At 38.6% G+C, this 13150-nt stretch overlaps 1 protein-coding gene across 3 annotated transcripts in view; it reads left to right on the forward strand.

The window, feature by feature from the left end:
• GALC (galactosylceramidase) overlaps positions 1–13150 on the forward strand; it is a 31768-nt gene continuing 18618 nt past the window's right edge. Inside the window, exons 1-7 of one of the 3 annotated variants that reach the window (XM_040068363.1) lie at positions 1–225; positions 1120–1188; positions 3082–3145; positions 5119–5232; positions 6605–6744; positions 8875–8913; positions 12059–12186. In XM_040068363.1, coding sequence (XP_039924297.1) covers positions 58–225; positions 1120–1188; positions 3082–3145; positions 5119–5232; positions 6605–6744; positions 8875–8913; positions 12059–12186 — 722 coding nt within the window. In that variant the 5' untranslated portion in view covers positions 1–57. The remainder of the gene's footprint in view (positions 226–1119; positions 1189–3081; positions 3146–5118; positions 5233–6604; positions 6745–8874; positions 8914–12058; positions 12187–13150) is intronic. The other 2 variants (XM_040068362.2, XM_040068364.1) reach the window with 2 other exon arrangements.

A 13150-nucleotide genomic window follows, 5' to 3' on the forward strand; every position in this document is an offset into this window, starting at 1 on the left:
GAGGCGCTGCAGGGACGGGGCGGCCGCGGGACGCGGTGGGAGAAGAGCTGGACCGGGATGGGCTGCGCGGCTCTGCTCTGGGGCACCATCCTGCTTGCCTGCAGCTGCGGCCCGGGGCCCCCCAGGGTCGGTGCCGCTCCGCTCTTGGCGGCCACCTACGTGCTGGACGATGCCAACGGGCTGGGCAGGGAGTTCGACGGGATCGGGGCTGTCAGCGGCGGCGGGGTGAGCGGCTCCTCCGGGGCTGCGGTGCTCGCACCCTCCTCGGCGCCGCAAGAAACTCTTGGGATGGGCATCCCGTCAGTGGGAGCGTGTGGTGGCTTCGGCGGGGCCTGGGCCGGGGGTTTCCTCCAGGGGCGCTCTGAGGACTGGCGAGGTGTGGAGACACCCACACGACGTGAGCGGGGCTCGGCGGGGGAGGGCTGCAGGCGCTGAGGGGAGCGGTGCGGGCACCGGTCCGGCTGCGGGGGACACGGAGCCGGGCTCCGCTCTGCGCCAGCCCTGCGGCCACCTGCGCGGCGGCTTCTCGGGCTGCCTGGGCTAGCCGTGTCCTGCGTGCTGGTGAGGAGGGCTAAGCCAGGGTGGGTTTTTATGTAGAGGGTCTTTGTAGTCCCTGCCTTTTAAAACGCTGGACGAGCCACAGCAGCTCGTCGTCTTTCGTGTAGTCCAGGCAGCAGAGCCGTGAGATTCCCGGAGCTTTTACTCCCTCTTCGACCTGCTGAGATGCTTGCGTTGGCCTCCTGCCTGTGTGCCCTGTGAGCTCCCCTTGCTTTGGCGTATGGTGAGCCAAAGCAGGGAGAGTTGAGTAGAGCAGAAGTGGTGCTAGGAGGGAGCTGCCTTTTGCTTGTCATAAAGCCGTGTGATCTCTTTGTTCCTCTGTTCTCTGGACCCTGCAGTAAATTGCGGGTAACTGGAGTACAAGGCAGTTGCAACCTGTGAAACGAGAAACCTGTGAGACGGGAAGGTTTAGAAATAGGGGCTTAGCTTTATGAGTTCCTGGTGCTATAATTATTTTTGTAGGTTTATTACCTCTGTGAAAAGCATAGACTGAAAAGCTGGGATGTAGTTAAACATTTGAAAGTTGTGTTTTCACATTTTCATGTTTTCTTTCCATTTCAGGCCACTTCTAGACTCCTAGTGAACTACCAAGAACCCTATCGTTCCCAGATTTTGGATTACCTGTTCAAGGTAAAGTTGGTTTCACTGCTACTATAATGTTTAATTTCATGCAGAATTTCTTACTGTAATATTGGAACTCCTATAGTGCATTCAGTGCTGCTTAAAATTAGACACAAACCCATCTTGCAAAGCTTCTGTTTTAATGTTGATTGTTATCAGAACCTTGAATTTTAGGTGTTGCTTTTGTTCAGGATTTTGTTCAGGAGACTCTTGCTTCATATTGTTGTGAAAATTCCTTTTCTGTTTTCACAATGTGTTTTGGAAACATTTTCAAAAATGTGTTTAACTTTGATCATCTGTGTGGGCTAAGTCGTAAGTCATTTCTGTGGCTAAAAGGGGGGTTTAGCTGTTCATAGTGATTGAAGCAAGGGGGTCTTAGAGACAGTTTGGATTTTTTTTGAGTAGAGCTAGATTAACATAGCATAAACCTGACTGTGCAGAATGCAGGTTTGTAACAGCATATCTATTCCAAATTATTCTCAAGTGCAACTGCAGTGACTCTAGAAGGTGTAGGAAGTCCATTGGTTTGTAAGCTGTGTTAGTTAGCAAGTGTAACCCATGGAGTTACCCAGCTAAATATATGGTAAGATTATTGCACTGGACATTAATAGCTTGTTTTGCTTTTGGCACTGTAAATTACTGTGCTGGAAGAGGATGTCATGTCACTTTCAAGTAATGCAATCCAGATGGCTGGAGGGGAGTAATTTACCATGCAGTTTAAAGAATTAATTTTCAAGAGTAGGCATAATATGTGCCTAGGGAATCAAAGCTGATTTTTTTTTTTTTTTTTTTTTTTTTTGAGACTAAAGCTGGATGTTACTAATATGAATGTTCTGATTAGGCATGTGGGAAAAGAAAATCTAGAGATCATGTTTTTCAAAGAATTTTTGATGTGCTGTTTTACCAAAACCTCTTAAAATGTCATGTCTGGCAGGGGTGTACCTTGCCTTATTCTGCTTGTCTTTTAGTGTCAGTCAACTTTCATGATGGGAATAGGAGAACAAATGTGTTAGAAGTTTAAAACAAAAAATATCAAAAAGAGAAATAGTACATTGGAAATACTTACTTTGCTCTTAGAAGCAAACAAAAATCCCAAACTTGTAAGCCAAAAGACATGTCATCTATGCAGTATTTTTTTAAAAATCAAATTACATTCTTAGGCATTCTTGAAACATTTTTAGATACCAAAATTATACTTGGGTCATTCCATGGGGAAGGCCAGCTTCTTAGTGGTTATTAAAATAATGATTAATTGTAGCTTCTGACTCTTAAGCCACTAATGGCTAGAAGAACATAATGGCAGTAGAATCACCTGTATGAGCTTGAATTTTATATTTGGCTTCACTGGTCAGATGCCAGGGGAGCGGGATAGTGGACTAGCCACTTGTTTTCCAGTGTGGTGAGTTTTTTCCTCTTTTGTCTATCTGTCTGTAGTTTCCAGATTTTTCCTGACCTGTATGTATGCTCTTTCACATAAGCAGTGTAACACTTTACAAAAGAGAATAAAAAATACTGGCTTCAGTCATTTGATTTTAAAAGAAAAAAGTTTGACTTCTAATAACATTAAATGCTGCTGTGTTCTTCATATATTCTGTGTTCTGCTTTAATAATGCTTTAGTATTTTCTTGAGCATAACCTATTTAAAATCTGCACAGTTGTGGAGAGGTGGTGTTAATGGTGCAAGAGTCAATGAAACTGCTTAAAGATCAGTGTACTATTTATCCTGGTGGATTTTCTTTTGGAAAGCAGAAATTTATATAATCTCTCATTACATTTATAATGGGTGTTTAAAAAAGTAAAAACATGGCATTTTCAGCGTGCTCAAAATTGTACACTTAACTTATCTCATTCTTCTTGTTAACAGCAGGATTCTGTCTGTTTTTCTGTCTCTTTTTTTCACAGCCAAATTTTGGTGCTTCTTTACATATTCTCAAGGTAGAGATTGGAGGTGATGCACAGTCAACAGGTATGGATTTTGCATGAGCAGCATTTAACTTCTCGTTTCAGCGATGCTGTAGGTAACGTTCTGCACATGGAGCTGAGGCATGGAGACAGCTGAACCGGGTTGCAGAAAACCAGAATGGCTTGTACCTGAGAGATTTACACCAACATTCTGGAAGCAGTTCTCACTATCATGTGGTTAATAGGTTTCATTCTAGAGCAAATGAGTTCTTTTCCCCCTCCCCCCATAGTAGGTTTCTGAGTTGCAGGGCATTTCTCACACACGAGTTTTGCAATACAAGCTAGTTTGTGTCTTAAAAGCATGTAATGCAAAAGCATCTGATCAGAAGCAGTTACATTTCTTTGATTTAATTAGCTGCAACGTTTCACTGGCATGGCATTGACTGGCAGTAGGCAGTAATTTCTTTCTTCATGGGATGAGTTGCAAATGAAAATGTCTTGATGTAATTTGCCTAGCCTACCTACTATACTTACATACAGGAGAAACTATTTAGTAACTGATCGTGACCAAAAGCTGAGGAGCAGAGACTGCAGCTAGTGTCTTTATTTTTTTGGTATTTTTCTCAAAGTAAATCTGGCCACATCAGGAATGGACTTTAAACCAGACACAGCTGATAAATAGAAAGCATAGAATCTGGTTTTGTTTTATGTGTGTGTGTGTGTGTATATATATATGTTTTTGTGTATATATATATATTTGTATATATACACTTTTTTCTGTAATGTCTTGTGTTTTGTATAATTAGACATTGTTTTTCATTCTTGCATTTACTTCACAAAACTTAGCATGCTGAAAAGTACTGTACTGGATTTAAGAGCTTGGTAATGAATTGCTGGGTGGGGGGAATGGAATTGTCTTCAGGCATGCACAGACCTTCTCCTCAAACACTGCTGGCTAAGGAGAATGTCACATATTTGTGTGATGGTTTCCAGTTTGGAAAAGGAAAACAATAAGATGCATATATCTCAATGCACTAGGCTGCAGCTCTTCTTCTGGCCTCAGAGGTGTGATCAGGAATTCATTTAAAATGTGATAGGACGCCTAAATTTGGAATATAATTGTTCTGTGTGTCTGACAAACTTACGTATAGCCAAGTGTTAGTAAGGTAAAAAATCAATCTTATGTTCTGTGATGAAATGTGCTGTTTCAATCGGCTTCATTTAAAGCAAAGTCTCATTAGAAGAGGTCTCTGCATACAGTTTAACATCAGTTGCATAATTGTTGCACTACACAAGTTATTACTTGACTTATGTGTGTAATGATTTCCCATGCAACACTGATTCTTTTGGGGATTTCTAGTTTGTTTACCTTTGCCTGAGGAAATTCAGCACGTAGCATTCAATTCCAAAAACTTTTCCTGCAGTCACAGAACACTGTGAAAGTTATAAACTAGATATTTTACTGTAAAAATAAAAAAAAAAAAAAAACAAAACAAACCCACAGCCTCTTTCCTGTAATTGAAAAAAATCATGGTAGTTCCTTTCTTTTCACTCCCTGGACTTGCCTTGTGCAGAAGAAACCAACTATAACTTTCTTTTGTTTGTTTTTTGGTTTGGAGATAACTTGCTTGTATAATGATTTTTTTTTTCCTCTTAATCTTAATTCTGTAACATTCCTAGTGGTTGTTAATATCAAGATAGGAGACAATAGTAAATATAGATTTAGTGGTATCATATCTAGGAATAGAAAATGCCTAATAGTTAACCACATCTGATGTTAAAAGCAGGCAAACCCCCTTCAAAATAAAAAATACTGAAATTATGCAAAGTTAATATGCTAAGAATGAAGGGTAGCAAATCTTGCATTTACCTCCCACTATTCCCTTGCCTTTGAAATACATACCAAGGAACTTGTGAACCATGTTGGAGATATGTGCTTGCATACTGTGTTAATGAGCAATGCGGCAAACTTTATGATGTGTAACATCATAATGACACAGAAGATAATTGTGAGCTGCCTGTCTCTTTCCTTCCTAGATGGTACTGAACCCTCCCATATGCACTATGAAAATGATGAGAACTACTTCCGGGGCTATGAATGGTGGCTGATGAAAGAAGCTAAAAGGAGGAACCCCAATATTAAACTGATTGGTAAATTGCTCTGAGCTTTTAGATCTAAATCCCTTTTTATTCCCCGACTAAATTACCTATATGACCCTTAATTAACGTTTTAATGGGGAGAAGTTTTGATGTTCCAGTAGACAAAGTAGAATTTCTGATATTTGTTAAGCTTGTCTTAAAGCTTACTGTGTTTTACCTTGTTACAGTAGCACAACATCCTGACAAGAGGCATAAGTTAACAAATCTCTAATAATTTTCTTGTATGAAGTATCTACTGCTTTTAGGGGATCGTAGCAATGAACGTGACTGATTTATCATGAGAGATGAATTTCTGAATAATTAAGTAAAAAAAAAAATCAAGAGGGATAAAATAAAGTTACCGCAAGTATAAATATGTAAATCTTGTGCACACTGCATTTGATTAAATGTTCTTATTACAAACCAATCACACACCCCTTCTCAACTGTAGTGATTCTGGTCTTCTGATTTGTCCTGCTTGTGTAGTTGAGTTTCCTTTCTTCCTGTTTTGATCATGTGTGTGATGTGACAACACAAACATGGAATCCTAGGTTGTATTTTTGTATTTTGGAAATACAAAACGTATTTCACGTGAGACAAGGGAAGAAATCTGTCGGTTAAAAGGTGTCTGATTTCCCCACCTTCCAGGGTGCTTTACCATATCCAACCATAAAGCAAGGCTTGGTGCAGGATTTGCCCATCCAGTTCTGTTAACCTAGTATTTATGACTAATTGTAATTATTAATTATATCACTCTTTCCCTCACATCAAGCTCTCAACAAAGGAAGGTGGGTTTACTTTTAAATAAGCCTATGGTACCTTATACAAGTTGGCTGGACACTTAGCAGCATCTGGTTAGATTAATTTGTTTTTCTTATTTATGACAAGATCCAGTGAACAGCTGAGACTTGGAAATACTAATTTCCAAGATCCTAATCTTCTTTCCTCTGTTTTAATCAGATCATCATGTCTTCTGAAATTCACGTTCAAGAGATAAGCAATTTTTCATGTTCTGTATTGACTCTTTGTCTTTAACTTTGTAAATTTTTATCCTAAAATCTTTGGACTTTTAAACCTACTAGAGCTAGTACCATAAAATTAACAGATTATATGCAGTCAGTTGTTCTCTAGTAATAAATGCTTCCTAGCTCGTTAAAAAAAAAAAAAAAAGCAGCAACTGATTGCTTGATCATAATTTGTATTAGACCATACTCTACAATTAGATAAGTTACATTTCAACGTCTTCACTGGAATGAAGCAAGTTTCAAGTGCATATCTGTTCCTTCATTTTAGGTAGAGCAAATGACAGCTTGCTCTTGAGGCTTATTGTATAATGCAGACCAACCACTTACCTTATTAATTTGTTTTTCTTCTCTCTTTCCAGGATTACCTTGGGCATTTCCAGGATGGATAGGGAAGGGTGAAAATTGGCCCTATGATTATCCAGATATCACTGCTTACTATATTGTTTCTTGGATATTAGGAGCAAAACAGTATCATGATTTGGACATTGATTATATTGGGGTCAGTAAAGCAAAATCTCTGTATTTTTGATGTATATTTTATCTCTCTTCACTCCTAAAATCTTGGTCTTGCCTCTCTTTGTTGGTGACTGGAGAAGGAGGATGGCAAGAGAAATTATTTTTTTTCCGTAATTGCAGTTTTGGCTTGTATTGTTGCCAGGGGAAAGACAGGAGTTGTCTTAGTTTAAAGTCTTCTTGAAATGATGGCTGTTAAAGCAGAGCAAGTGTCAAATGGTTCCTACCTTTCTAGTTCTAAAACAAAGTTACAAAAGAATTTGAGAGTTCTTTCTTCTTTTCTGCCTTGTTTGTTCTGCTTGCATTTCAGCAGTTACCAGATAACAAAAAGCATCAGTTAACACAGTTTGAAAGTCAGCTAACATGACTTAGCATAAAATATGGTTGTTTTGCAGGGGAGAAATCCTCTACAACTTTTCCCATTTTTACCTGCATTATTTATAGTAGATAAAAATGCATGTTTTGCAGTACAACTACTGTCTTGTCCTGTAGTGCAAAATATGGAAGTAGTGAATGAATGTCTGAGAAAAAATGTCATAAATTGGAGATGAGAGAGAGAAGCAGACAATCTGAAAAAACCCTTCAAGTTCACTATTTGAGCAAGAAAGTATGTTTAGGATTCCTCTAAAATCAGTCCTATACTTACTAGACACTTATTTTGGACTCTTAAATGCTTTGATATGAGAAGTTTAACTGCAGAAAAGCTGAAAATCACTTCATCAGTCCAGAACAAAGCCTGTAAAATGGAATTTCCCATCCCTCAGCAGTCTGTCCTTTCTGCTGTAATCTGGGAAGGGAATGCATATCTCCTTGGGAGTGCTTGCCCCTTGATGCTGCTGGCTTATTTCAGTTGGGTCAGTCTTGCACTGTGTACGGTAACATAGTGATACTTCAGCAATTCACATGTGGGAACAGGGGGAACCATTGATGTTACATTTTTCTCTGCCCTGTGTTCTTGGAGTAGAAAGTACTGCACTTCATGGATTTGAGTAATATTGACTTTGGTGTTGTTACTTCACAGCCTTATAAATTCTCTCCTTCTAAGAAAAGGCAATTTCTGCTTATCCAAGCAATGTGGTGATATTGCATATTGTCTCATTTCTTTGTGGGTATAATCTGAAATACAGGGAATCAGTGAGAGGTCTGTGAAGGCTCAGAAACTGACAAAATAATTGCAATGCTATTATGGCTGTATGTGGTTAGCCTTTACCACTCTTTTTGCTGTAAGTACATGTTCTGCATCTTTATTTGCTTTGTGATGAGATGAGCCTTTCAGTAAGTAGTGTTTTGATTGGCTCGTTTCTGAAGTTGCATGTTAGCATTTATAGAAAGATGTGGAAATACCAAAATCAATTGTACTTACCCTATCTGCAGGCAAGTGCTCATACATCTCTGGGTAATCTCTGGGTAATTTACTGGTGAATGTGAGTCACTGTGTTCATGTTGTGGTTAGAAAAGAAAGAAACAAGGTTTCTACCTACATGTTTTGTAGGCCAGGAGTTTTGGTAGAAAGGAACACTGATGTTCCTGCTTTTGGCTTTTGAGCTGTGTTTAGCTTAAACTCTCTTTCCATAAAAGATAGAAAATTTGGGAATAAGCTCATTTTGTGTCTGTTTACTTAAAATGTGCTGGATCTCTTTTGTGTTCAAGCTTGGATGTAGTCCTGTGTAAATTAGAAAGAAAAGTTAGCTTCATTGATTTGTTCAATACGTGAATTATTCCTGCTCTCCTATGTCCATGTATTGCAACAGGGGCCCATTCATTAGGCCACACCTTGAAGCCACAACATGTTTTTCAATGATTCCTAGCAAACTGTAGAGCCATTGGTAATGTAACACTGCTGCCATTGTAGAGCTCAAGCAGCTCTAGCATTCTTGTCAGCAAGAAGGAAATCAGGGGACCTTAGAGAAAGATAAACAAATGGCTACTATGAACTTTCATACAGAATTTCCCTCAGAAAAGCCGATAACAAAACCAGCCAGCACTTCCCTCTAGCACACGGAAGCCATGGAGTTGATGAATGGATTCTATAATCTTACATATATATAAATAAAATCTTAAATTCTCCATTGACATATCCTGATTTTTCTAAATGGATTTTACTTTCTCTTTATAGATATGGAATGAAAGGGCATTTAGTAGCAAATACATTAAGGTATGTATTCTTTTCTTATTTCTGTGAAGTGCTTGTTGTACTGTACACAAACAATTAGCTTTTCTGAATTTGTGTAGGAAAGGGGCCTTAATTCTGCAACTATATCACTTACTGAACTCTGTTTCTTGTAGCTGCATTCATGAAAACATGTTGCATGTTCAGATATCTAGGTTATTTATTTTCTGGGTCTGAAACTGTTATTTTGAACTTTGGGCATGTCAGTGTATGCTGAATATTAGGACTTCTAAATTTTAATGGAAGCTTCAGTTGATGCTACTATCATACAAACTTAAATCATCTTTATACCAACTTGAATATAGCTAGAAGTCCAAGATCTAGAATTGCTTAAAATTCTGTAGCTAAGTTTTGTGATTACAGTACCCTTAAATATTGCTATTAAACCACAGTAAAGGCTCAGTGTTTTTAACTTTGCAAAATTCAGTACCTTTTGTTCCAAAAAGCTGGAGGAACACGGTATTTCACATAACCAACCTTGAGACAGCTCTAATATTTCTCACTACTGAATGCTCCTGCAGCCCCCCTGCTCTGCTTTGAAGACTCTTCTGTTACATTGTCTTGCAGTGAAATCTTAAGCACAAGCTCCTGCTTTGTTCCTTTCCTTGTTGCTTTGAGGCTGAGACACCATGGCATTACCTCTTCTTAAAAGCAAACAAGACTCAAAGAGTCACAGACTGGCTTGAGTTGGAAGGGAACTTAAAAACCATCCAGTGCCAATCCTCCTGCCGTGGTCAGAGACAGCTTTGACTAGGCCACGTTGCTCAAACCTCATCCGGCCTAGCTGTGAACGCTTCCAGGGATGGGGCATTCCCATCCATTCCCCCTTGTGCTATCACTACATGCTTTTGTAAAAAGTCTCTTTCCATCTTTTCTTGTAGGCTCCCTTCAGGTACTGGAAGGCGGCAATTAGGTCACCTCAAAACCTTCTCTTCTTCAGGCTGAACAATCCCAAATCTGTGTCATTTCACCTTGAGGCTTTCTCATCTGCTTGTCTTGGCTTCCTCATGTGGGGAGAAAGAATATGGAGAGCAAACTGTTGAGTCTAGGGGCCACATTCTACTCTACAGCTTTTTGAACACTGTTGAATTGGGACTGAGCATTTGGCTTCTAGAGCTGAATATTTACCTTAAAATTTGACCTTAAAATCACCCAAATATTTACTGAAAAGTTTTGGCCTTCCTTCTTCTGTGTGCTAACTGATAGGAGTTTTTTTATTAAACATTTTACCATTCATTGTCTTACAGTGTCACATGGCACCATTTCTCTCATCAGCACGATAGTTCTATTTGCAGTCTGCCATTTCACAAGTGGTCAAGATACTGAAATGTACTGCTGCACACCAAACATTTTCTCTAATTCCTGTTAAATACATCCCAGATAAGCTCTTAGTTATGTGGCTAAGTTTTTACTTGTAAGATGTTATTCTAGATACTTCATCCACTAAGGCACTTGTTGTGTTTCTTACTAAGTAGGAAAAAAAAGAAGAAAGAAATGGAGATTCTAATGCTTCTAAATTCTTCTTAAAAGAGACCTTGTTCTTTCAGTTATATGAATACTAGTGTGAGGGAGGTGTTCTGCATATGTTATTGTGGAGTGCATTTTGAGTGCATTTTGAGGGCAGTTCTGTGTCTTTGGGTACTTCTCATTCAGCATGGAAATTCTGCAATTGTTCATTTTGTTCTTCTGAGCTGACTCTGTGGTTAGGCACTTTTTCTGAGCATCCAGGTAGCTAGAATGCTTTAAATTACAAGGACCTTTTAGTAGTATCAATTTTTATTTTGGAAGACTTTGTGTTTCAAAGGTTTCAAACAGCTGAAGAGAACTTCATTGCTACTTTTCTTCTTAGTAAGTTTTATGTCTTAATTAGTTTTAGATCTAGGCTTTGATTTTCATTAACACTTAGACTTTGATTTCTGTCCTTATTTGACTACATGGAGAATAGAAATGCTCCCTATTCGTCTTCACATTACCAGAGGGCTATTACAAGAAATTGTTTAAGGATTTATGCCTACTGATCTTTGAATCTAACTGCAAAATCTTTTTTATGCTTGCATGCCCACAGTACATCATTCTTTTATATCTAAAATTGAAAAAAAACCGTTTTAGACCGTGGACTGGTTTTTTAGCTGTATGTGCTTGCTGCTGGAATAATGTTATTTATTTATTTATTAATTTCTGGTTTGAGTTTTATGATAGCACCAGCCCTCTGTAAGTTAACTATTAAGGCTGAGTATTTTTTGTGTGGGCATATTTTACCTAAGAAGTTCCACAGACAAATGTGAGCTATTAATCATCTTTAATAGTGAAATACTAATGAGAAGCTGGAAAGACAGAATAGGAATTCTTTTGTGCTGGTATGTTTGAATTCAAAGTTGGTTGCCCTCAGTTTTGTTGTAAATATGCAATTCTAGGTTTATTCATTGCTCTCCCTGAAAGTCAGTGAAAGATCAAAACCAAGTAGTGGGTAAACTTAAATATTCAACACTTAAAACATCAAGGATTTTTTTTTTTTTTCTTTTTTCAGTGAAATGGGCAGTGAAAAAAAATGTTTAGGTTCACTTGAACAGGACAGGTGTTTGGCAGAGATTTTGTTGTAGAGGGCTGCATGGATAGGTCTTTTCCATGTTAAAACTTCAATCCCTGTTTTTTCAATACACTTTTTTGGGGATCAGGTTCACTTTTGCTTCTGATCACTTGGGGAGGTATGTCCACTTCCAAATATCAGCCAGCTGTCATTTTTAGATTAGCTTAACATGACTGACTTTATGATAAATCCATTACTTTTGTGTAATGAATTACATACATGCCAGGGAGTCTGTACATTGAGAGTGTCCAGGTGGGGCATATGTGTGCACATGTGGTTTCAAAAGTTATTCAAGTGATGAGAAGCCCATTTTTGTGTAATGACTATCTCTATGTCTATAATAACCCTTCAGTTTTAAAAATACGTACCATTAACTTAGTTGCCACCATAGCTCTTGTTTGAGAGGTGAGAACTTTCCTTATCCATCCTGGTCTGTAAATAGAGGCTTCTACTGACTCCTTCAAAGTTCTTGTGTTAAGTCTTAAATTTCATGTTACCTCACTGATGAAGGCTGTACTTTAAGTGGTGTTATCTGTTACTAAGGTGCTTCGACATTATTTGGACAGACTGGGTCTGTGGAACGTTGGCATCATCGCTGCGGATGGAGATTGGAGCATCTCAAAAGAGATGATAGTTGATCCTTATCTTAGTGATGCTATTGAGGTAGTCGGGTAAGTGTGGGAAAAAGGAGGCATTTTGTTGCTTCCTCTCTATGAGTCTTCATCTCTTTTTTCAAGAGCCATCTATTCTTATTTCATACTTCCTAGCTGTTCCCGTTTTTTCCATCATTGTGTATGGTGGTGATGGACTATTCTTTGTCTTTCTATCTTCTTTCAGTTTAGTACACGTGTAAGCTGACCTTATCACTCTTCCATCATTTCTTTCAAGTGTCCATTTAGGAACTGTGTTTTAGGCTTCTTAGCACTAGCAAATGACAGGAAGCTTCTAACTAATCTGCATGTGCATGTTCCAAGTCAGAAAAACCTTAGGATTGAATTCTTGGTCTGCATCTGGTTTTCATTTTGGGTGAACTTGAACTTTCAGAGTGAAACTTAGCACCCTGGGACTTTCTATGGCTGCAGCTGAGATTTTTCTGGTCATATCCTAGAGCTAGAAGTTTCTGTTTCTTGCTTATATCTGATAACAGATAATAATAGAAATGCACGCACTGACAGTAACATAGAAGTAAAAGCAAGCGCCCAAAGTTTGTAAACTAATATAGCCTATTTCAGTTTTGGCAGCTGGGAATGCCGTTTGTTGGTGTTTCAGCAAATGTCCGCTTAACTGGTTGCCTTCATTCTTGTTCCATAAGACACTTCCTTACTTGCTTCTGGCAATTTATTCTGTTGCTCTTGCTCTCTTTGTAACCTCTGGTTTCTCAAAATTATACATAGTTTTAAAAAAATTGCATGTTCCCAGTGGAAATTACCTCACCAGATACAAGTTGCTCACTTGTGTTACATTTGTTAACTTGTTTATCTCTGTTGTTAACCTTAATGTGATAAAAACATTCTTGTGGTCACTCATGTACCATTTATCCTCTGTATGTAAGGAAGTATTATATGCTCATCATAGTTTAAATGAATGCATGGTTCAAGGGTTATAACAGGTCAGTTAAGCAGGGATTTTATAAAG

The sequence above is a fragment of the Hirundo rustica genome, chromosome 6, assembly GCF_015227805.2.
Source record: "Hirundo rustica isolate bHirRus1 chromosome 6, bHirRus1.pri.v3, whole genome shotgun sequence".
NCBI lineage: Eukaryota > Metazoa > Chordata > Aves > Passeriformes > Hirundinidae > Hirundo > Hirundo rustica.